The sequence below is a fragment of the Hippocampus zosterae genome, chromosome 16 (genome assembly GCF_025434085.1).
Source record: "Hippocampus zosterae strain Florida chromosome 16, ASM2543408v3, whole genome shotgun sequence".
In the NCBI taxonomy this organism is placed as follows: Eukaryota; Metazoa; Chordata; class Actinopteri; order Syngnathiformes; family Syngnathidae; genus Hippocampus; species Hippocampus zosterae.
The window spans coordinates 6,460,632-6,485,239 of NC_067466.1; the positions used below are offsets into that span (position 1 = coordinate 6,460,632).

Below are 24,608 nucleotides of genomic sequence, written 5' to 3' on the forward strand. Positions count from 1 at the left end.
GTTGACTGTCTTCTGAAACCAAAACTCAAAACAACAGCAACAACGGTTTCAGCCTCAAGGTGGCGAAATTGCGTTTTAACAACGCGACGAAATAATTTTAGGTTACGTCAGAGGAACACGCCTCTCCACGTGATTGGCTGCGTGAGTCTCTCCGGTGTAAGTGCACAGCCGAAGGTGAAGTGGACTCATCGGGTTAAAAAATGTCATCCAGTGGACTTTTAACCATACGCGCCGGAACATGCAAGCGCCTGGTAAGCATAGGCGTGTTCAGCAATACACTAATTTAAGGTTGCCCCTTGTCATATGTTCCATTACCTTGTGTCCGTGCCTCCTGCAGTTGTAAATATTTAGCGGCTAAGCTAACTAGCTAACTTCATTGTGATTGCGTTCGTCCTTGATTGTGAACATAAATTAGTGACACGGGTCGCCCACCACATTGATTTATTGATTTTCAAGTGAATTGTTTCTTGCTATCTGCCGATCATTGTTTTTTTTTTACTCCGAGGCATTCACATTATGACACATAACGTTAAGCCAAGGCAAGTTTAAATTGTGCCCACTTAAGCGGGCGCTAACATGAATTGTCCTGTATTTCCTTGCTAAGCTGTTTTCACAAATTCAACAACTGTCTTTTGAACTTTCATTCATGTTTGGAGTCTTATGCGTCACGGGTCTCCTTTTTTAGATTCACAAATACCTGTCAAGAACCTACACGTCTCGTCCATCTCTCAATGTAAGTTTGGAGCGTGCATATTTATGTCCCTCGTCCTTGTTTGGAGTGTACACTTCACGCAGATTTTGTTGTGATGTTTCAGGAAGTTGTCATTGTCAGCTCAGTCCGCACTCCAATGGGCTCCTTCAAGGGCAGCCTGGCAGCGGTCCCAGCTACAAAACTGGGCTCTGTTGCCATAAAGGGCGCTATAGATAAAGCAGGTACAGTTTATTCCCAACACGTTGCAGAGTTTCACATTTCTCCGATTCCTTAATGTATTTTTAACCAGATCCACTGATAAACCTGGCATCAAATACATTTCCCGTAATTGTGAAAAGCAGTTGCAGCTGTTGTTTTCAAGTTTGTATACCCGTTTATAAAGGACTTTTAATTGTTTTAAAGCTGTGCTTTGGTCATTCATAGACATTGATTTTGATGACACTAAATGCAATTGTATTAATTTAGGAATAAAGCCTGAAGATGTGAATGAGGTCTACATGGGCAATGTGCTCCAAGCAGGAGAAGGACAGGCTCCCACCAGACAAGCGTTGCTTGGAGCAGGTGAGATGTTTCACTATTTATCTACCACGAAGATAAAAGTAGAAAGCCCCCTATGAACGATTAAAATAATTTTACACTGCACGGGCCCTATCCATTGTGCCTCACTGAAGTGATTGTTCTATAATGGTCACATTTCCATCCATGTGCTTGTTGTTAGGGAAGATGCCACCATTTCTCTGTACCAACATGCAGTGAATATTCAAGAGTTGATATGAAAGAGCTCAGTTGCGCATAACCCCACGTATTCTTTCAAAATAGCAGTTGTCACAGAATACCGGACAATAAAATAAAGCCAACCAATTTATGGTATGGTGATTGCTGTACATACTTAAAAATGTTTGAAAGTATCATCTTCTCCACGTGTCTCATTGAGTTGAGGTTCCTTGTAAGACAGGGGTGTCAAACAATTTTTTGTCGCGGGGCACTTTGGAGTTGCGTCTTCCCTCGGAGGCCAAATTAATGTTTAATCATCACTTATTATTATTAATTGTACGCAACAAAATGGTGTATTGTTTTGAAATCAGTCAACTATTTGTTTGTTGTTTGTTCACTTGTTGTTCAAGTCAGTGTGAACAGGAGCAGAAACTTATTGCAAAATCTCAATGTTATTTATTACACATGACAATTTGACATTTCGGTCTGGATTTTAGAAAGGATCATGGAAGTTGACACACATGATCTGCTTTCGCACGCCACATAAAATGATGGCGCGGGCCAGATCGGCCCCTCGGGCCTTGCGTTTGACACCTGTGTTGTAAGAAGTGCAACTGATCCTTGTTGTTGCATCGTCATTAACCTTCAGCTACTGTGATCTAAAATAAACAGAAGCCGTTGATGGGTATGTGCTATCCCATGTATTCGGTTTCCTAAAATAGCATCAAGTGGCACTGCTCCAAGCTATTGTCAACTGATTTCAAATGCAACACATGAGTAGTAAAAAACAAACAAATAAAGCTGCATGTTTGAAATGAACAAGGTTCAATTGCATCACAGAGGAAAAAAACATTTCTATTGCTCTAGATCAGGGGTGCCCATTACGTCGAGCCTGATCTATCGGTAGATCTAAGACAGGTCCCAAGTAGATCCGAGGAGTGTCGAGGAGAAAAAACTATTTGTGTGTCTTTGTACATGTTAGTAATATATTAGAGCTGTCAGTTTAGCACGTTTTTATTGGCATTAATTTAAATGAATTTTAACGGGATTAAATTTTTTCTCGCGAGATTAACACAGCACACGTCACAAGCGGATGTTACGTTGCTCTATAAATACACCAGAAACAAAACAACAAGCGCGCTGCAGAAGTTCACGCCCATGTCTGTTTTGCCAGCCACGCAGCGCGAGACACCGAAAACGGATACTTAAAGAGTTTATGAATGGAAAGTTTACTTTTAAAAAGTTGCCAGATTGCTCCACTGACAAGATCAAAGTTACCTGTTCTTCTCTCTCTGTGTATCATACAGGTATACGATGTATGCCACTGACGCGATTGTTACTTGTTTGGAACTATTTTGTGTGGAAGGTTACAGCGTTCCGTGTCCATATAAATAGAGCGGGTGGAGCTTCTCTGTGTTCGTTTGACAGTGACGGTGCGCAGAGGCTCAAAGAAACATGACATGACATGACAAAGAAAGTTCAGCGGTGCAGTGGTAGCGACCTAGCGAAAATAAAACGTCTCCAGTGTTGTCATCGAACCAAGTGTAGTCATCCGAAATGAGGTAGACACAAAAACCGTAGAGAGACTTCCGTGCAAGAAGTACCAACATAATCAATATAGCCTGACTTTGTTAGGGGGAGTGAAACCCCCCTCCTTCAGAATGGTTTACCCCAGCAGCACGGGGGAATTCTTGCGCTTGTTTGTACAGCCGGCAGTTTTGAATACAGCGGCACATTAAGGAACACTGGTGTCCGGGGTCTCGTTATTCTCCAACAAACATACAGAAACGGACTGCTGTGTTCAAAGCAAACTTGAGAAAAACGAAGTATGCAACCATGGTTTAAATCCACTATAGGCTGAGTACTAGTTTACCTTAGATGTGCACTTTATAATGTTATATTGCTCCGTTTTGATTTCATTAAAAAAGCTGTTAAAGCAGCTTGTGTGACAAAATATTTTTTTCACTGTTGTTGATGGACAGTAATATTGTGTGAGAGATTATGTGTGAACAACTGCTCCAGGTGAAAAATTTTCATGTAAAATTGAAATTATTTCAGTAAATATTTGCATTTGGCACATAGAAAACTGATTCATGATTCCAAGTTGATGATAGCATTAAAATGGGGAAAAATAGGACAAAAAATGTAAAAGGAAATTCAGAAACGATAAAAAATGTGAGTAATCACGATTAATTTTTTTGTTCATTTGAGTTAATTATGACAATTGCATTTTTAATTAGATTAAATATTTTAATCGTTTGACAGCTCTATAATATATATTTTTTGTGTTAATGTACGCTGTGTAAATAAATGTAAATAAATAAAAAAGCAAGTAAATCTTGAATTTACGGTGGCGCGTGATTACGTCACCGGAAGTTGTTAGCTCTCAGCAGTCTGCAATTGCAGCTTGTAATCAGAGCTGTTGCGCTCTATCTTTTATCGTCAATATTCTCATTCAGAGATTGTTTCGTGTACAATTCACCGAGGGCACGGGCAAAGAATAGGAATCAAGGAGGGCCCAGGGAAGCACTTTAAAACGGTACGTGTGAGCTACGATTGTTAACAGGCTGCAAAAGTGCATCACATGCCTCAGTTCCAGGCTGTTTCTCATCATGGCGTGTGTGTGCGTGTGCTGGTAAGGGTAGATCCCGGGAGGTTAGTTGATCGAAAATTAGATCTTCGGTCCAAAAGGTTTGGGCACCCCTGCTCTAGATAATAAAATAATACAGGTCAGAGATGATTACATCTGTGTTAATTCTGAACATTCGACTGGTTAATGCTTTACAAATACATGCGACAGCACTCAACGTAACTGTGAAATGTTATCAGTGGTTGATTCTGAGAGTGGATGAACGTTTTGAATGTATTACTTTTAGGTTTGACACTTGGCACTCCAGCAACAACCATCAACAAAGTTTGTGCCTCTGGGATGAAGTCAATCATGATGGCAGCTCAGAGTCTAATGTGTGGACACCAGGTTGATAAAGCCTTTTTTTTTTCTCTACGTGCATGAGTGAACCCCATTTGAAAAGTAAGCTTTGTATCCATCTCTCATTGTACAAAATTAGACGGAGGTTGTTTTGGTTTTTTAAAATGTTTTATTCAATATTAGCTTTGCTAGAGATGCGTGTTGCGTGGTGATTTTTACATAATTAAAGGAATTAGCCAGGAAAAAAAACATTGTCCATTGGCAAATTTGAATTTCATTAGCGGTTCATATTTGTGGGATTGTTGTGTGTACTCCACCAGAGAAAATGAACGTTGAATTATTTGTGTGTTTTTAAATTATTGTTCAGGAAGTGATGGTGGCAGGAGGGATGGAGAGCATGTCCAATGTGCCTTACGTGATGCCTCGAGAAACACCATCCTACGGTGGCGTTAGAATGGAAGACCTCATTGTGAAGGACGGACTGACTGATGTATACAATAAATTCCACATGGTAACTGTCCACTTAAACTCTTAAACATTAGCACCATGGAAAACGTCACGTATTTGTTAGCACAATGCATACAAAGTATTTAGTATTTAAGTACAGTATAAGATGGTATTATCCACATGGCAGAGTTGAGTCAATGGAAGTTTTTAGTCTGATAAGGTCAGCTTCTAATTCCACGTGAGCGCTAATCTTTGATGTCATCACCAAACAGGGCAACTGTGCAGAGAACACCGCAAAGAAAAGCAGCATCACCAGGGAGGAGCAAGACAGCTATGCCATCAGCTCATACACGCGCAGTAAAGTTGCATACGAGTCGGGGGTATTGGCCAAAGAGATTGTTCCAGTTAGCATCCCACAGAAAGGTTGGTAAGAGCGCAATTGTTTTTCTTCATACTTCTCTGTGACATTTTCATGTTGTATGTTTCATGACTTTAAGGCAAACCTGATGTGGTCGTGTCCGAGGATGAGGAGTGGAGGCGGGTGGACTTTAGTAAAGTTCCCAAACTTAAGGCAGTGTTTCAGAAAGAGAATGGTAATGATCAATTTGTCTTCCCTGCATTTTTTTTGTTCATTGGGGGCGGGGGGGGGGGGGGGGGGGGGAATAGTGTCTTATTTATTTTGTTTGCTGTTTTAGGCACAGTGACTGCCGCCAATGCCAGCACTCTGAACGATGGAGCTGCTGCCCTTGTATTAATGACAGCAGACGCTGCAAAAAGACATAATGTCACTCCACTGGCCAGGATTGTATGTAAGGACAATTTATGATGAAATCTAATTGTGAAAACGAAAAGCTTCTGATTTTTATTCCCTACGGGGTATGAGACAGCCCAAGCATCCACAATCCAATCACAAATTATGGTGTAACTCATCCAGCGCTGTTGTGTTTCAAAATGCTAAGTATGCTTATCCCTCATCACTTGCCGTACCACAAGTGTGTTATGTAGGAAAGTGGGGAATGGTTGAGAGAACAGTCGGTAATAGAAGCCAAGTGAGGCCGCCAGTGCGGCAGAATAAGGGATTAAAATCTCCAGGAAAGAATCTTTATTTAATGTAATGCCAAACATTACACTTTTTATTACAGTAGGAGCGGAAGATGGCCAGTTTTTTCTTTTAATCCGCTGGATGTTGCTGCCCCACTGTCGTCCTTGCCCGGATGGATAGATGGCGCCGTTTCATAAAACTAAAGCACCAAACACCACGGATTAGTTGATCTTTAATTCTTGAAATAAACTGCTTCATAAACGTATCTCTCCGTAGGTGCCATTTTCAGGAAGTTGTTTTGCTTAAATTTAACTCAATGTTTATTTCTGAACTGACGAAGTTGTCAAGTATTTGATTCATGTTGGTCGCCAATGAGAGCTTAGCTGTGTTTGGAGTGGCCTGAAGCCTCACATTTCTGTTATAAACCAAATCTGTAATTTTGGTCTTTTCTTTCTGCTCCGTAGCATTTGCTGATGCAGCTGTTGCACCCATTGATTTCCCCATTGCCCCTGCATACGCTGTACCAAAAGTTTGTACACATAATCTAAATTTTGAGTTTCCTGTAATTGCTAAATGCCTAATTAAAGAAGTACTTCCAGGTCAGAGATGTTATTAAATCAAAAGGGCATCTGTGTGTGGCTGTCAGGTCTTGGACGCAGCCGGGCTGACCAAAAACGATATCGCCATGTGGGAGATCAACGAGGCCTTCAGTGTGGTCGTTCTGGCCAACATCAAAATGCTGGACATTGATCCTGCGAAAGTGAACGTCAACGGGGGAGCCGTGTCACTCGGTCACCCCATTGGGTAAGCACTAAAAAGTTATCCAAATAAAAGTTAAAATATGTCTAAGTTCAGTCATACTGATGCATTATTATTGTAGTTGTTGTTACTGTGTGGCACGTAACTTTTTGTAGTTCCTAATCATGTCCCCTTTTCTCACCTGTCAGGATGTCTGGAGCAAGAATTGTGGGTCATATGGTGCACAACCTCAAGTCTGGCCAGTACGGTCTGGCAGGTATCTGCAATGGAGGGGGTGGAGCCTCTTCTATTATTATCCAGAAGTTCTAGAAATGGAAAGGGGACGCTTACAGCCCCTTTAATATTCTCTTTGAAATATGTGGGTGAGGGATTGTAGCGTCCAAATCGTTTGCAAAGCTCTCCGCTTTATTATGAAGAATGCAGTTTTTTTTCTTTTTTTGTCAGGCTCCAGGAGGCCTATTCACACAACACATAAGGACTTAACTCCGCTGACATCATAACTCCAATGTTAACTCCAATGTTACATCCTTTGTTAAACAATTAGGTGGGAAAATAAGTTAATATTTAACTCTACACTGAAATGGTTGAATAAATAGTTTTTATAAAAGCAATGCTGTATTGATGTCTTTTGTAAAAAAAAAAAACACCAAAAAAATCTTCCCTTCATTGTAGCAAGTGGACAGACCAGTGAGTGCACTCACTGTGTAAATTAAAAGAAAATCAATTCTCAGTGGACACCCCCCCCAGCTACCCCCCTCCCCCACCCCCACCCCCACCCCCCACACACACACCCTAGAATGCTGACAATGACTAGACTCGCTTGTGGATGATTTCTTCATTTACATCTCAAATGTGAGATTTACAAAATGTTAATTTGTTTTCTTTATTTTTCCACCATTTGATACATTTGATATATTTTGTCTCTGCACATTAAGTTTCATCTGAAATCAATAACCAACATGTTCAAGAGTATTTTATATGCCATAGAAAAGAGATGTTCAAGTTTTTTTTTTTTTTTTTTAAGAAATCAGTTGTGGTGTACCGTACCTAGTCATGTTGGCCACTGTAGATTCTGTATTGGCCACTAAGCTGCGCCATTTCATTGCTGTGATTTTGCTACCTTTGGTTTTTCCTTGGTACGAGCTCAAATTTCACGTCATATTGCAGATTTTAGGAATGTTTTAAAAATAGATATTGCTATTCGTTGAAGCAGATTTATCTATGGTTACAATTTAAAAATATATATATGACATTGTCTGGATACAATCATGTTGATATTCCTCGGTTGTTTCGAGTGCACGAAAGTGTCGAACTGTACTGGGTGTAGTAGTAGATCTGGGTGGCCGCCAGAGGTGGCAAAAGTACACGCACAGTACAGGAATAAAAAGTCGAATATACTTTAATGTAAAAGTACCGGTAATGAGGATTTTTTTTTACTATTAAAACCGTTTTAACTAAGTTAATACAACAATTACAAAAGTGTCTATATACACAAAATAGGTTCCTTTTTTTAATGACTAACAAAAGGTTCTAACTGAGAATTGGAAAAAAAGATGGTTCATTAAAATAAGATCATGTATGAGGAATATTTAGCTTTTCTGAATCAGTTGCCATTATTGTTCAGGGTCCCCAGTACATATTCCTCCAACTTGCTGTTTTTCTTTTTTTCTGCTTTCCAAGTCCCTCAGATATGAGAATAGGTCACGATCTCAGCTGTGATTGTCTTTCAGTTTTACATTCATATTTTTGTGTCGTGTCATCACCTTGAATGTAAAAAATTGCAACCAGAATGTCCTTTATGTATTTTGAACAAATGAGTGTGGTCGTATAAACGTAAGATGTTCGACATTTTACCCCATCCCAGTGTGTGGCTGGGAAAACCGATGACTCAGTCAGTATACATTAAAAAAAAACTATTAAAAGCAGAAATCCCAAGGAAAAAATGTTTCTTATTGTCTAACAACTAGTTACTACCTAGGTTTTCATTTTGTTTGTGATCAATGTTTAAAAAAATAGAACTTACTATCACTGTATGTGTTGTTTGTTTAAAATGCTGGTTGGAGGTGTTGAGTTGTTATTCGCAACAAGAACATAATGTCCCTTAGTCTCTCAGTGGAAAAATGTCATCTCTCATTCTTTTCCAACGCAGTCAAACATTAAGCTAAATATTAACAGAGTTTAAGTCCTTTGGCCACAAGTATTTTCAGAGTTGACATTTCCTCATTTGTTTGGAGGTTACCAATAGTTATCGTTATAGTTACCTTCTTGATCGTTAATTAAAAAAAAAAAGTGGTGGAGCGCTAACTTCATGATGATGGGCCAAAACATGTCATATCAATGTTTCATCCACAGGAATACTGTATGTACTTATTATCCCAATTCCGGCAGTTATGAGTCAGTTCAAGAAATGAGTTTGAAATGATGCATTTCTATGTACGCTTTTTGGTTTGGTTTTGTTTGAGTGAATGTAGAAGATATCTTTTTGTGGACCTAAAATGTGGATTTAACAGGATTAATAAAACCGGAACTGGTTGGATATCAAATGCCGTTATGAATGGATTTTAGCTGATAAACTGGAGGAATTGAGATGACTAATCTCATTGGTATTCTGGATTTTAATCGGAGAATTAGGTGTATCAATAGCCGGCCTCAATACCTGTTTGCTCATTCCGTTTTTGAAGAGACATTTGAATGAAGAGACAAACAACAGGCTGTCTTGTGCACACAGTGGGGAAAAAAAAGGAAGGCGTGGTCATGGCTGTTGATTACTTTCCTCTGGGTGACTATGAGACAGAACAAGCGGGAAAGGACAGCGAAAAACGGAGTGCTGGAGACATTAAGATTGCGAGGTACGTCTGATAAATATGCTTCAGTGTATGCCGGTGTACTTTGCTATAATGCAACCCTTGAACATTTCGTTTTAAAAAGTGAAGCTGATCTCAACTAATCTAGTCAAATATTGTTTTTTTTCTCCCCTTCTGCATGACATCACGTGCGAAATTGAAAACATAAAACCATTTTTTTTTCTGATTACACTGAGTCTACATTTAAACTATGATTGACTAAATACTACAAATTATTTTAGTAATTTCCAGACGTCCTTCATGAACAAGCGGTGTGACCAGTTTCAACATGAATAATAACCAGGTAGGTCATTTAAAAAAAACACTTTTAGTACTGGCCTTTACGGAGTTTCATCTACTTCTGTTTTCAAATAATATTTATAACACTGTTCCAAAGCAATTACGGATTGATTCATTTTAGCCATTCGAAATTACTGTTGAACTATTTTCTTTTCTCTTCTTCAGACAAATGGTCCCACGTACGACAACATCGGCTTCCAGCATGAGGAAAGTCGACCCCCGCCATTTGCCCCACAGCAAGGGATCTATCCTACTCTCCCTGAGCCGACTCCAAGCTACGTCGCCTTTGCTCCCAAACCGATCAACACCCACCAAACGACGACACCTGCTGCGCCACAAAATACCACAGAAAATAAAGGTAGTCACTAAATGCTGGTTTATACTCCGTTTTGTGTCAGAACCCTTCGCTGACCCACTCCCCTGAGTTGCGAGACAAACGTTTGATTGTATCACTCAAGAAAGAGTCTTTGTCATCCCGTTTAAATTCTTATGATTGTATTATTGTTAGCGTTGTACCTCACCCTATATGGATCAACATAAAAAAAACAAAACAAAACATATATACAGTGTATATACATATATATATATATATATATATATATATACAAACAAAAAAGTGTGACGATCACAGAGGTGTCTAATCATAAACATTTATTGTTTTCCAAAAAGCCACACTTAACCAAATATCAACCATTTCTGGGATCTTGACAGCAAATAAATAAAGAAATAAATACATCTGAAAATAAATCACAACACTAAATATGATATACTGTAAGTATTAACCAGATAACCCTTTTCAGGTTTTTCACAGGGAAAAAAAAGACCATGAAACATTAACTTGTCGACACCACTCCAAATCGTTTTGTCAATATTCAATTTTATTTGACAGGGATATGTCCAGGATTTTTTTTTCTGGAGGGTGGGGTTTCAAATGTTACGTTCTATGCATGTACAAGTCTTGATCATGTGGCCAGACTGAAAAAAAGCTCACCTGCAAATTAGCTTCATGTAACAAGAGTCTGAGAAAAGTTCTGGCATGCTTTGTAACTATAGCTTTGTTCAGCATTGTTTGAGGGGGGAAAAAGCATCCACCAGTGATTATAAGATAGACAGTACCTCATTTAAGAAGGTGGAGGCACACAGCTATCAGTCCAAAGTGGCTAATGTATATGCAAACTAGTTTTTATGGCGAAATTTAGCTCTTGCGGCTAAACGCGGGTGCATTTTTGTTAGTCTGGAAATTACGATACAACCATGGTAATATCAATATTGAACACATTTTGATAGAACAAATTGTGTCCTAGTAAAAAGTAAAGATATTTTTAAAATCAGCGTCCAAAATACTGTATATTTAGACACATTAAGGCATCTCTGATTAAAATTTGCCGTTGACCAATGTCATTGATGCATATAAGTAATAAATAATAACCAAAAAACCCAAATGTTTTCGCATTTGTCCTGCATTGTACCAATATGTTCATAGATTAAGTAAGTTAACATTTTTTTTGTAAATGTGATGATTTGTTATATATGCATGATTTCCACTCCACATTTTTTCGAGTGACATCCCCATGCGGATGTAATAAAACTGCGTTAATTTAGCATTTGGCCTACATTATAATAATATGTTCATCGTCAATTTCCTTATTTGGCTGCCCTGTTGTAACGTCTCTGCATGTCACACTGTCTAAAGTAGAGGTGAAACTACAGTGCGTATAGCTTTCAGGGCTTACAATTTACATTTTTATGTACTGTAACTGCGTTTACCTTGTCTCGACAAAGTACCTGATGTTTACATTGTGACTCAAAGTCTGTTTTGTCCTAACAGGAAAAACGAGGTGTGCATGGAAACGTATCCTGTGTGCATCCATATGTGTATTTCTTGTTCTGGTGATCCTCACCCTCTTATTGTGGTACTTCCGTAAGTCACAGTTTATTACCATTAGACCGTTACAACTGTAAGTCACAACCCCACCATCCACCCCCAGTTTTAACCTCAAAGGCTTAAGCAAAGATACAACTTCTGGGTCAGGTTTTTCCAGAACACAGGAGTGTCTCATTTTTTGTCTAGTCTGAGCTTCTTTCAAGTTATTTTTAAGATGCCATTTCATTCAATTGCTTGATTTCTACAATGCTTCAGAGGGTGGTGTTATTTTTATAAATGAATTCCCATGACATCCACCACACAGACCGGCGCTGAATTTGTCTTGCAAGTCAAGTTTTTTGCAAGTCTAAAATGGACACCATTTGTTGTAACCAAATTTGCAGATGCGCTGGGAGTGCGGCAGGAATGCCCAGTGAGGCATAGCGCATTTACCAAATTCACAAACACGATGAAGTGGATGTGGCTTACATCTGCATCAGCACAATTGAATGCATTTTACAGTAGTTTACCTCTCAGCACCATTTATTGTGTAATCATATCTTTATTTGTGTGTTTCATCGCAGTGTACTACCAGTGTGCACTGGGCAAGTCATGCAGGTATAGTCTGAAGTGTCTACGCACCTCCCAGTGGTGTGATGGTGTCACAGATTGTTCGCATGGCGAGGATGAGTCCAACTGCTGTAAAAACCTTTACATTTTTTTTCAGTCTTGGACACACAAACCGTGCATAGGATTTGTTTGGCTCAGCGATATTCCTGTTATTTAACAGTTCGCCTTTCTGGAAGCAACTTTATGCTGGAGAGTTTCTCATCTGAGAGCCAATCGTGGATTCCTGTATGTGGTGACAGATGGGATGACAATTTTGGGAAAGCTGTGTGTGGGCAGATGGGTTACAAGAGGTGAGCTTCTCGACTATATAAACATTTGCTCCCTGTTCTTGAGTTGAGTTTTACATGGGATTCAAAACCACAGTAATACGTCCCCCGAATACATTGAGATATATATAACCGCTGGTTGAATGGATTCCGCTCAATAGACATTAAGCCAAGAAGACATTTTTAAATGTGCTTGATATGACACCTGATCTCCTGAAAATAATGTGAGTGGAAAGTTAGCATTTGTGTTATTTGTGTTAAAGCATGTTTGTACAACCACACTGATTGCTTTCTTTTGTTTGGCCCATAGGCAGGATTATGTAACCTCCAGGCAAACAAATGTGGGCACTTTAGCCTTGAGAGGATTCATGAAGCTGATGCCTGGCAGCAACCATAAATCGCTAATACAGTCCCAACTCTCTTTCAGGTGTGTGAATTAGCTAATGCACAATCATAGTTAAAAGAAAATTTTGTATCTTGTTTTCAGACATGTAATATATATGATGTGATATGTTTACTGAAATACTTTTTTTTAATTGTCATCAGTCAAAGTTGCAAAGGAAAATCTGTTGGTCTTCGTTGTATGGGTAAGATACTGCTTAAATTCTTTCCATATTCCAAAGGCTTAGCTATAGCTAATATGAGTTGCCAAAAAGTAGATATTAATTTATCCATTTTAAAAGTGGCAAAAATAAAACATCAGGGTATATCTTTAAAATCTACAGTCTGTGTCATCTTCCTGACATCATTTGTAAAACAACCAGTGTTAGTTAGCCATGCCATGTTCGGGGTACGTTGTCAGGGCCGTTCAGTTTTCAGACTTTGTGCTGCAATTTCAAATGAATATACTCAGCCTCGTCATAGTTAGTAGTGCCACCTAATGTAACTCAAACTACCGGTAGATGTATTCCCTACTTCATCTCGCTACTTTTCATTTTGGATGACAAAGGGAAGTGTGGCCCAACCCACATTGGAAAGGAATGCAACTTACTGTCGGACGTGTGGACTGAAGTCTGACACTGGATGTGCAAGAAACAAACAGCCCGTATTATGGGGTCAGGTACACCATGCTCATGGAGCGCATCCCCACAATACCCCTGAGAAACAGTTGAATACCTTATCCAAGTCCATTAAGCCAATCTAGATTTATTGGGCAAACTCCCATGCACTCCCCAGTCCCTTGCTCAGAATATAAAACTGGTTCGCTGTTCAAAGGCCAGACAAGTCACACTGCTCTTCTTGAATCTGAAATTTGACTTTGACTTCCTTATGGACCTGCCTCTGCAGAACCCCTGAATAGAACTTCCCAATAAGACCAAGGAAGAAGTCTGATCCCATGTAATGTAACACTCTCTGGTCCCCTCTTTCTAAAAGGGCACCACCACCTCCGATAGGCCAATACCGAGGCACTGTCCATGATGGCATTTCAGCCAGGGCAACCTCACAATAGCCAGAGTCTTGAAGAACCCTGGGCCAATCTCTGCCAAGTAGTATTTGACCACCTGGGCGACCTCAACCCCAAAAAATGAAAGCCAACTTCAGATGCACTGGACTTTCCTTATAAGAAGGAATGCCGGTGGACTTGAGGCTTTTTAAGCATTCTGCTCTGACTCACAATATCCCAAGTCGAGGTCTGCAGAGGACCACGCCCACTATACACAATGCTCGTGTGGTATATTGCTTCCTGCTCCTGAGATGCGGGATGGTGGACGAGAATTTCCTAAAAGTAATTTGGAACTCATCGGTATGGCCTCACTGAACTCCTCCCACGCCTGAGATTTTGCCTCAGCGGCCACCATGGCAACATTCCTCTTAGCTTGCATCCATTGCTCCAGAGTCCTGCAGATCAAAAAGCACCTGAAAGACTCTCTTATCTTAACAACATTCCTCACCGTTGGTGTCCACCAATGGCCGCAGGGATTGCCGCCAGAACTGAGGCCAACCACTTTATGGTCGCACCGTCAATAGGGCAAACTTACCATGGATAACTACAGAGTGGGACAGAGTCCAACCCCTCTTAAGATGACTGGTTACCGAGCACAAGTTGTGCATCGAGATAAGACTGGACTATAGCTTGTCGGAACTTCTGAATTTTGTACAACAGCTCAGGCTCTTTCAGTGCAAGAAAGGTGCCGTTCCTAACTTCTATAGCCATGTGTCAGACCGCCAAGGTGCCAGCTTTTTGGTACCTGACCCCCATTGGTCACTCCGGCAGCTGGTGATCCCGTAGAGCGGGGGGACCCATGTTTCCATTTTGGCCCGGGCACGGCCAAGGTGCATGCGAGGTGCTTACCATTGAGCCCTAACTCTAGTAAGGTGACCTGCTTTGTTTTTGGAGGATGTGTTCTTTGTGTGGGCCCACCCCTAAGATTTTCCCTGGCTAAACTTCCCATGGAGCTAAAGTTCCCAACAATTTAGCTTCTCAGGTTGGTGGGACACACAAACTCCTGCACCACGGTAAGATGACAACTGAGGGAGGAGTGAAGGGCACTTTCAGTAATTGATAGTTTTGCCCATTTTTACGCCACGGATGCCAACCTACCAAAATGGGTCCTTTGTTTCTACTAACAGGATTCCCATCCTTGGGGCAGAAGTACTGTTTGAAATTGCTGATGTCTGAGACAAGCAACCGACCTGTTTAATAATTTTTTTTTCTGTCTTCAGATTGCGGAGAAAGTTCTGCATTCCTCAGCAGTCGCATTGTAGGGGGTACGGAGGCTTCAAATGGAGTCTGGCCATGGCAGGTCAGTCTCCAGATTTCTCGTCGAGGACACGTTTGTGGAGGCTCCATTATCAGCTCATACTGGATTGTATCTGCTGCGCACTGCTTCCAAAGGTGAGTTATTACGCCCATCTTTAATCTCTCTAATTGACATTTTGGTTCTCTTCTGTATGAAAGTTTAGTTTGTGTATTGACCATATTTGGCCTGTGCAAGTCCATTGCATTCTGAATCAATAGGAATAAATTGAAAAAACAATTAAAATGGCAGGTTCTCCAGTCCATCAGTGTGGACCGTGTACTCCGGCGACATAAGCCTGCTTAAAATGAGCCATTATTACGGCAAAAAAGTTGAAAAAATCATCAGTCATGAGAAGTATGACTCTGAAACATACGACAATGACATCGCACTTCTGAAGCTTGACACACCTTTGACGTTTTCAGGTAAATCCAACAACAAGATTCTTGCTTGATTTCCCTAATTCATTTCCCAACATGACAGAATGAATTGTTGATCCAACAGAGAGAGTAAAGCCGGTGTGCTTGCCAAACTTCGGCATGGAATTCTTAGCTGGAGATGCAGCATGGATTACAGGTTGGGGATCTTTGCGATCATCTGGTAAGACGAATTTCTTCACTGAGAAAATTAGAATTTTCTTTTTCATTTAAATGTTTGATTTTGTTTTATTTTTTAATTGAAATTCATCTTGGGACAAAGCATTATGCTATGCATTATGCTATGCAAGAATTGCACAGAAAGAAGATTGGTTGTTCTCGACACTGTTCCACTATTTTAAACATGATCACCTGGCAATGCCTGGTGGCGGCTACGGTGCTAAATATAATCGCAGAATTATTAGACAAATAATGATCTACTTTTGTTTGAAAAAACATTTTAAAAGGATTTCTGTGAATTACTATTTTTTTTCTTTTTTTTTTTAATCGAGCTAGATAAAAAATTTTGGGGGGTGGTTGTTTTCTTTCTTTAAAACCTTTCTTTTTCTTTTATTCTTTTTTTAAATGAGATTTTCTGGAATTAAAACAAAGTAATACAGTTGAGAGAGACTGAGGCTTCAACCCTGTATGCCCTTAACCCTTTCAGTTACGACGGTGGACAGCTTTTTATCAGGTTGCAGTGCGCATGAAAGCGTTAAAGTGGATGCTTTCACTTTCCTCAGGTCCATCCCCAGACAAACTCAATCAGGCTTTGGTGACAATTTACAGCAGAGAGGCGTGTAACAATCGTGAAATATTAAACGGGGCAGTTACAGAATCGATGATTTGTGCTGGCAAACTTAGCGGAGGCGTCGATTCATGTCAGGTGAGTTTGGCTCTGCTGCCTTTGTCACTGACACACTCCCACACAGACATGTCACGGCATCACTCATTTATGCTGCAGGGTGACAGTGGAGGGCCATTGGTGGTCAAAGAGGCGGATGTGTGGTGGCTGGCTGGAGACACAAGCTGGGGGATTGAATGTGCTCTGAAGAACAAGCCAGGGGTCTACGGCAATGTACCCTACTTTCTTGACTGGATATATTGGAAGATGCAGGTACAGTGACTGAATGCAGCAGTAATGACATGAGCCTTGAAGAACAGTGCATAATTAGCAAGCAGGTATTTTTCGTAAGTTAAATTAGAATGAATTTTTGTTTTCGATTAAAAGGGAAGTCAAATCAAAAATATTCCTTACGATATGTTCTATACGACCCTGGAAGCGCAATACATGGCATTCTGATTAATATCGTGTTTATGGAAGATGAATCAAGAAGCAAAAATCAAATGGAATGTAAACAGGGTCAACATCACAGTGCAGAGGTACCCGGTTCAGTTCCAGCTCCGGTCTCCCTGTGTGAAGTTTGCATGTTCTTCCCGTGCTTGCGTGGGTTTTCTCCGGGTCCCTCCTACATTCCAAAAACATGCATGACAGACAGATTGAAGACTCTAAATTGTCCATAGGTGTGAGTATGAGCGATGGTTGTTCATCTCTCTGTGCCCTGCGATTGGCTGGCAACAGGTGCAGGGTGTCCCCTGCCTACTGCCCGAAGACAGCTGGGATAGGCTCCAGCACCCCCCGCGAACCTTGTGAGAATAAGCGGACCAGAAAATGAATGGATGGATGGAATGTCAATAGCAACATGTGACATCCCTAGGTACATATATTGGCACTAATGAAATCCAATCTACAATTTGAGATGGATTAATAACCGTCCATCATCCATCCATTTATTTGAACCGCTTTTCCTCAAGAGGGTCACGGGCATGCTGGAACCAATCTCAGCTGTCTTCGGGCAACAGACGGTATGTTTATAATTGTATAACTGTATCAAGAGAATTTAATTGATTACCTCATATGAAAAGCAATTATTAGAATTATTCAATATGATGTGGAGTTCAACAGCACTGCAAAATACTGTATAAGAGCAATAAAATACTTATTGTTATTAGCTTGTCAATTAAATATGCTTGTTTGTACAGGTAGATATTTGGGGCACTGTTTTCATTCTGGCCACAAGTCGAGACCAAAGTGTAGTTTAACTGTGCGCATGCATGAGTGGAGTTTTCTTTCTTTTGGTATTTTGCAAGACTTTGGGGCTGGCAGAATTGGGCGGGAAGGGTGTTTGCACCTTTGCGCACTATTGTGGGACAGAAGTAGTTTTTTCCCCAGCTAATACCGGTAATTGCGGCACCCCCCATTTGGATCATTGATTGGGGATCTGTATCTGTAAGTAAACATGAAAATGAAACAAACAAGCAAAACCAACTTTTGAGTAAAATGGAAATGGGGCATTCCTGTTTCGAAGGGGATAAATGTCGTTCTTGAACTTGTAATTGGTACATTTCTTTTCTTCTCTCTTCAACAGACTGAGTGATGGAAATACTGGTCAGCAGCAGCAAGACACATCATTCTTTGCTTGGGGTTCCTAATTAAAACAAAAACTTTGCACTTTTGAATGGAAATGTCGGTATGCACTGTTTGTTACTATTTGAACAAATGTACATAAATAAAGACTTCTTTTTTTTTTTTTTGCACAAAGGAACACAGGATTTGAAGTGTGCTTAAACATTGGCAGGGGCTCGGTCGCTCTGGTGATTGCTGAACCAGGTGGACCATGTTCATAATTTTGCAATTTCTTGGATCCCTTTCAAACTAATGTACCAATTTCTATATTTTTGATTTGAGTACGTCAGACGGTATGTCACCATAAAAAAAAAATACCATTGACTAGAAAAAAACCTCAATGTTGAATGCAGCCTCAGTTCTGATATCTGGGTCTTGCTTTTTCAGTAAATATTCTTGTCAAGAGAAAGTCATTCAACTTTACTACAGTTTCTGAATTACTCTCAGAGCTTTTTTACTGCCTGTTCATTTGTGCCATATAAACACGCACATGCATGCAAAGAAAACAGAATAGTCACCCACATTTCCACCTACGGAAAATGGCCGAAAAGTGAATTTTGGGATATCGATCGAAAGATTTTATATCACAAAAACAACCCGGCTAAAACAAGAAAAACACAATTGGCACACATTCCAATGGCTGGAAGTGGCACAAATCGGTTTAGCCTCTTGTAGTTAGCTTCACCTAGTACTAGCCTGATCTCGGCTATGGACAGCAGCGGAACCAAAGAAATGCAGGCGCCGTGGACGGAAGTGAGCCCCCTTCGCCAGATTATTTTAAAAAAGCAATAATGCGCTGACAAAAACTACGTGTTGACAGAACTTTATTCATCATAGACAGTCTCTGTCATATCATGTCATTTCAGAATCTGCTGAAGTCATTTCAGGAAGTATTTGTCATTGTCAAACACAGTATGAGTGACAGAGTATGAGTGAGGTTTCTGAGGTCAAAGGTGAAGTGCCCAGTTAATCAGTAAATGTCTCGTCATTTCTCCACCAGGAAGTAACCAGTTCACTGAGACTGACTGTCTTGTTTAGAACACTTTTCCATTTTTCACACATGGTTTTGTCATGGTGACATTGCACTTTGTGTCATTGTTTAAATATAAAACGACCAAAGTGCATATCGAGGGAATTATGTACAGTATATATTTTTAGTTAATGAAAAAAAGGTACTTATTTGACTGGGTGATAGTATCTCTTCTGCTATCTTCTGTTATTCCTTGTCCGTTTTCCCTCATTCCACCTGAGTGTCTCATCACTGTACCAAGTAACGGATCCGTGGTAGTGCGCTAACTCCGTTTACATGACGGAACAAAAGCCCGAATTTGCCACTCGTGGCAACTGCTGCATGCTAACCGTAAGGGCCCTTGTTGCATCATCCCCACTTGTGTGAAACTGTCTTTCATCTATATCGGTCTTTTCTTGTTGTCCCTCAAAAGATGTGTGGGAAGAACCGGATGCTCTGATGTGTTGGCTAGTGTACGCAAGATCACACTGATCCTAAATGAGCTGTTACTGTGTCGTCTCCCCTTTCGGGAATCGAAGCGGCCTCATGTAGAAGCTTTGAGTAGATATGGCAATGATGCTCAAGTTGAGTCAATTGCGTGTGTATCTCTCTTGCTCTTGCTCTCTCTCCCTCTCTGTATATATATAAAGATATAAGCTGCTGGCATACACGGAGCGCCATAACCAGGTAGCAGGAATAGCGTACCAGAATATCGTTACCAAATATGGACTAGAGTTCCCAGAATCAAGATGGCAGACACCTTCGAAGGTTGTTGAAGAATAGCCAGGCCAAGATTCTGTGGAACCTGGTGGTGGATGAACACTAGAACACATGACAGTCACGACAGATGTAGCAATCCCAAATTATAGTAACGTGCGACAAAATGAGCACGAAAAGTTGGAGAAATACAAAGGACTGAAGAAAGAACTCGAGAAAATGTGGAGGATGAAGTCAACAGTCGTGATCGAGGCACTGGGGGAAGTAAGCCCCCAAGATTGGTGGATGGCTCTGGCACACAGGTGTCAAACTCAAGGCTCGGGGGCCAGATCTGGCTCGCCACATCATTTTATGTGGCTGGTGAAAGCAAATCAAAGATGTCAACTTTCATGATGCTTGCGAACATTTCTACCAAAATTTCAAATTCTTATTTGTAATAAGAGCGATACTGTAAGCATTCTCTTGTTACCAAACCCCTCATGGCAGTAACTCAAACAATAGATGAATAAACCGCTATCCCTGACTTCTTTATATGGTTATAAGGTTATAAGGTCATAACGGCCTACCAAGGGAAACTGTAACCAAAATCTGGCCTGCGACAAAAATGACTTTGGCACCCCTGTTCTAGCAGATATCAGGAACAGCATCCGACACCTCCATGTGGAAGAGTACAATACTGGGAGCAGCTAAAATCCTCATGCTCGGAGGCCTGTGATAGAAGAGAGAGGCTGTCAGAAAAAAACAGGCTTTCCAGTGTCATTGTAGAAAAAATTCTCACCAGCGCTTTGCTCGTGTGTGATTGTGCGCAGGGATGATGGAGAACAGACACGGCATGCTTTTGTGCATGTCAAACCAAATGTGGAACTGCGGCAAGTGTGTAAATCCTTCCCGTGTGCGCTGTATGCATCCACAACAAACCCTTTTGTGTGTCATTTTGCCCCAAAGAAGATCATCATTGCAATGTTGTTGAGTAGCCAATGAGCTGCGAGTCCTTGTTACTGGGCAGCTGTGTGTTTATCCCCCCCCCCCCCCCCCGTTCTTTCGTGAGGTCGATGTCACGCGTCAAGCCTCATAGAATCTCAAATCAGCATGAGTCTTTACGACACTCCAGGCTACTGCAGTTGTGATGAACATCAGCACCCACACTGGTTTTGTAGGTCAACCGGTATTAAGCTATGGGTGGGGGCCCAACCCATAAATAGATGTACCTGTGACTGCGCAGTGCTCTGATCAAATAATGTGGATATTTGTATTGGTTAAAAAGACTCAAAGCCGCCTTAAAAAATAATTTTACTGTTGCTTATGTAGTGTATGCTGGCTACAATTAGATCAACTAAATCTCTCAACTCAAAGATCAAGTGCCAAAACCCAATTTTTTGCGGCATGTTACATGTCTCCTTCATGTTTTGTGTTTTTGTTTTTTTAATTTTAATATATTTTTTTTTGCTAATTCGATTGTTCTTTTCCTTTGGCAGGGAATCTGTTCCGAAATTAATATTCCTTAAACGTTTTAAAAATACTGCAAGTATTTTGTCCCCACTACTTCCCCTAGTAAATTGAACAATCATTCATTTATTTAACCCTTTCGGGGACAGCGGTTATGACAGTGGACAGCTAACTGTGTTATCAGGTTACAGGGTGCATGAAAGGGTTAATATTTAGTTTCCCCTATCTTCCATGTCTTCTGATTTCAAATTAAATACCGATATGTTGTTAAATAGGAAAGCCAACATTGAATTGCATGGGCAATTGTAAAAAAGCAAAAACAAAATCCAAGATGATTACAGTACATATTATTTTCACAATTAATACGGCCCTCTCAGGCAAACTACAATGTGGGCCACACATAGAATCAAAATGAATTTAACACCCTTGAGCAACCTTCAGTAGAAAATGAGAGAGATCCAATCGAAATGCATTATCAAAACTTTAAAAGCTTGGTTATTTTATTTAAACTGTCTGATCGATCTATTACTTTGCTTGTACATTGCAGTGGCGTAGAACTGTGCAAACTGTTCTTCCTCACTGCTACAAATATATCTCGCTGCTGTGTTTTATTTCTTGCTCTCTCGTTCTCTCACGCTCCCTCTATCACTCTTTCTACAGCTGCTCCTCTACACTCAACAATAACATATTTGACCACACGGTGGCAACGCTCTTCTCTGCTTGAGCGCTGAGTGGAGAGGAAAATCTCCTTCAGGGGATGGGAGGTCAACTCGTATCAATCAGTTTGACCCTCTCGATGCAGAAACACAACGTATAAATAAATATTTCAAGTAAATGTTTCAAAGAATACATCTCGTTATTACGAACCACATAGTCCGTAAACCAAATAACACGTGTTGCATACAAGAAGTGTCATCCTAATTTGATAGTGCCGCGTTGCCCCACGTTGGTCCGACAAAACGCTTTCCTGCTTGGATTGCTCTCACAACTGCTCTCTTAAATGTTTGTTTCCCTGGTGGTGTTGTCTTTTGTTTGGTGAGTGTAAAAATCGCTGTTGACAATTTTGTATTTAGGTCAGCGTGGATCCCTCGGGGTCTGACAAACCACTTTCTCCCAGAGTCCCCATGATTGACACATTTTCTTACAACAAATGAAGTCCCGCTTTTCAATTCTTGACGAGTGACATGTTCGAAAATACAACACTTAAATACTGCTGTTGATGTATTTACGGTACACTTAGCTTCCCGTGTAGTTATTATTATCCATCACGTTTGATTACTGACACAAACAAGTATGCAGAGTTTGAATTAGCATTGTGGCTGCTGTGTGTGTGTGTTTAACTCATTCAGTGTTACTGTAAACCAACACATTTGTCCCCTGTGGGTCTTCGGGCGCTTGTTTTGCATCACGTGACACTTTCAGCAGAATGACTACCTGTTTGCTTGATATGCTTCCTCTATGCTAACCCCTTTAACTATTTGAGAGAGAGAGAGAGAGAAGAATTATCAGCACATCCTCTAAGAACATAATGCCTGTCTTAGACACTGGGCATCTGTTGGCAGTTCCTCATGGTATATGGAATACGGAGTTGGGGGTGGGGGGTGGAAGGAGAGGGAGTGGAAGGAGCTTCAGGGGAGGATTATGAGAGAGCAAGGAAGGCGGGTTGTGGGGGAGACGGGGGGGGGGGGGCGGTATGACCTGAATGCTCTATCCGTGAAGCGCTTTTTCTTCTGCACTGGCCCTCTGCCGTGGACAGCTAGACCAGGTCACACCAACCGGGTGACCCTCCCTTCTGTCATTGTGCTCCACAGGATTCTATTTATTTTTCTTTCTTTTGAGGAGGAAAATAAATGCTGGTTATAAATAAATCAACAATCAATAGCTGGACATAAAACTGATTTAAGAAGTATTGATTTAAAAACTCATGGGAACTCGCAATAAAGAAAGGGAAGCTACATGAACATCAAGGAAATGGAAAGAGCTTAAGTAGCGGACCCTTTCAACCATTACTTTATTGATTCTGTTGCTCACCTTGCACTATGTTTCTCACATGTGAGCACAAATCTACAGTATGTCCTCAAAAATAAAAAGAAACTGGTTGAATGAGGACTGAATAGGGGGTTATGAAAGTGATTACATGACATGAAAGCACTGGATATACTGTATCTGGATAGGGACTGCAATATTCCACTTCGAAAAAGTGGCTTAAAAACCATCTGTGTTCTCTGTTCAAGCTGCTCTAAAATGGAATGCCGTACCAGTAAGCATTAATGAACCGGACACAAAGATCATTGAAATCTCATGCAAAGAAATGGTTCATTAGTACTGTACTCAATTCTGTCGCCACTAAATTTCCACTAGACATTTTGTGTGCTGATTTTCTTTACCGTCTGCTTTCACCTGTCGCTATCTTATCGCTGCTCTGCCTTTATCTGCATGGATGTCTTTTGTTGTTTGCTTGATTTATGGTGTGAATCTGCCGTATATGCCTTTTTGAATGTGTGTGCTTTGGCTTCTGCTTTTTATGCTTTTGTAGGAGACTGGACTGTCTCAGAATTGTTTATGGTATTTATTCCAAGTCCCCCATATAATTTATTTTGTGATCTCCTTGCTTGATTTTTCTGTTTTGGTGCATTGTTTTCGATTTTTTTAAGTTTCATTGAAGTAATCGTTAATTTACGATTTTCAGAGACGGTCTTTGAACGCCTCTCGAGCCAAACGTCAAGAGAAGGCACGGAGGCAGACAGAGACGTGTCTATATTTGCTTGAGTGTAAAACGAATTAACTCATTGTGTAAAAGCCAATTCTGGACCAAGTCAGAAGAGACGTATAAAAACGTCTTTGGGAATGAATGAGTTTTAAGAAAGTTTATGTTTAAAAAAAAAACATGACAGCTCTCTTTGTTTCGGCGCTGCAACACTTTAATGATTGTCTAACAATACAGTATGATGTTGTTTTAGTCCAGAACAGCGACATGCACCATTCAGACTGGCATACAGGAGGCCCAAAGTTTTTGTTTCCTCTCAACGCACAATCAATATTCTATACCAAGTTGTCCGTAAATGAAAAAGATCATGACTGAAGTTTCCACCGACTGATATGAGGGCGCTAGGAAGCTGAGAATGTCATCTCGTGATCACGGTGTGCCTAATGTCACTCGTGTTGGCTGTAAACCAACTACTGCATTTTTTTCAACAGTCGCAAGTTTGTCTGTTTTGTTGGTGAAATACCACACATTTCACATTCAATATTCTATCCAATGCGGTCCTCTCTCTTACTTTCCTTCACTTTACCGCTAGCTTTTAAGTA

General features: G+C 40.5%; 2 protein-coding genes and 1 long non-coding RNA gene across 4 annotated transcripts; 2 read left to right on the plus strand and 1 right to left on the minus strand.

Annotated features, from left to right (window-relative positions):
* The first annotated feature begins 106 nt into the window (after window positions 1-106).
* Window positions 107-7,214, plus strand: acat1 (acetyl-CoA acetyltransferase 1). The gene is made up of 12 exons (XM_052046351.1): window positions 107-251; window positions 686-733; window positions 816-933; window positions 1,178-1,273; window positions 4,303-4,403; window positions 4,723-4,866; window positions 5,075-5,225; window positions 5,300-5,395; window positions 5,498-5,611; window positions 6,309-6,373; window positions 6,491-6,648; window positions 6,792-7,214. The coding sequence occupies exons 1-12, from the start codon at window positions 201-203 to the stop codon at window positions 6,910-6,912; spliced, it is 1,263 nt and encodes a 420-aa protein (XP_051902311.1). The 5' UTR covers window positions 107-200; the 3' UTR covers window positions 6,913-7,214.
* Window positions 7,215-7,243: 29 nt separating this feature from the next.
* Window positions 7,244-7,581, minus strand: LOC127587881 (uncharacterized). The gene is made up of 2 exons (XR_007958895.1): window positions 7,391-7,581; window positions 7,244-7,350 (listed from the first exon to the last, which is right to left on the minus strand). It is a non-coding gene; the product is annotated as an uncharacterized LOC127587881 (long non-coding RNA).
* Window positions 7,582-7,752: 171 nt separating this feature from the next.
* On the plus strand, window positions 7,753-18,266 carry tmprss2 (transmembrane serine protease 2). 2 transcript variants are annotated; one of them, XM_052046350.1, is made up of 14 exons: window positions 7,753-9,452; window positions 9,689-9,750; window positions 9,912-10,104; window positions 11,575-11,667; window positions 12,195-12,311; window positions 12,401-12,530; window positions 12,817-12,933; window positions 13,053-13,093; window positions 15,171-15,342; window positions 15,497-15,669; window positions 15,749-15,844; window positions 16,404-16,546; window positions 16,625-16,777; window positions 18,090-18,266. In XM_052046350.1, exons 2-14 carry the CDS (start codon window positions 9,736-9,738, stop codon window positions 18,096-18,098), a joined length of 1,452 nt encoding a protein of 483 aa, XP_051902310.1. In that variant the 5' UTR covers window positions 7,753-9,452; window positions 9,689-9,735; the 3' UTR covers window positions 18,099-18,266. The 2 variants fall into 2 exon arrangements, with proteins under 2 accessions (XP_051902310.1, XP_051902309.1); XM_052046349.1 differs by lacking the exon at window positions 18,090-18,266 and adding an exon at window positions 17,023-17,196 and having other exon boundaries at window positions 16,625-16,855.
* The last annotated feature ends 6,342 nt before the right edge of the window (window positions 18,267-24,608 follow it).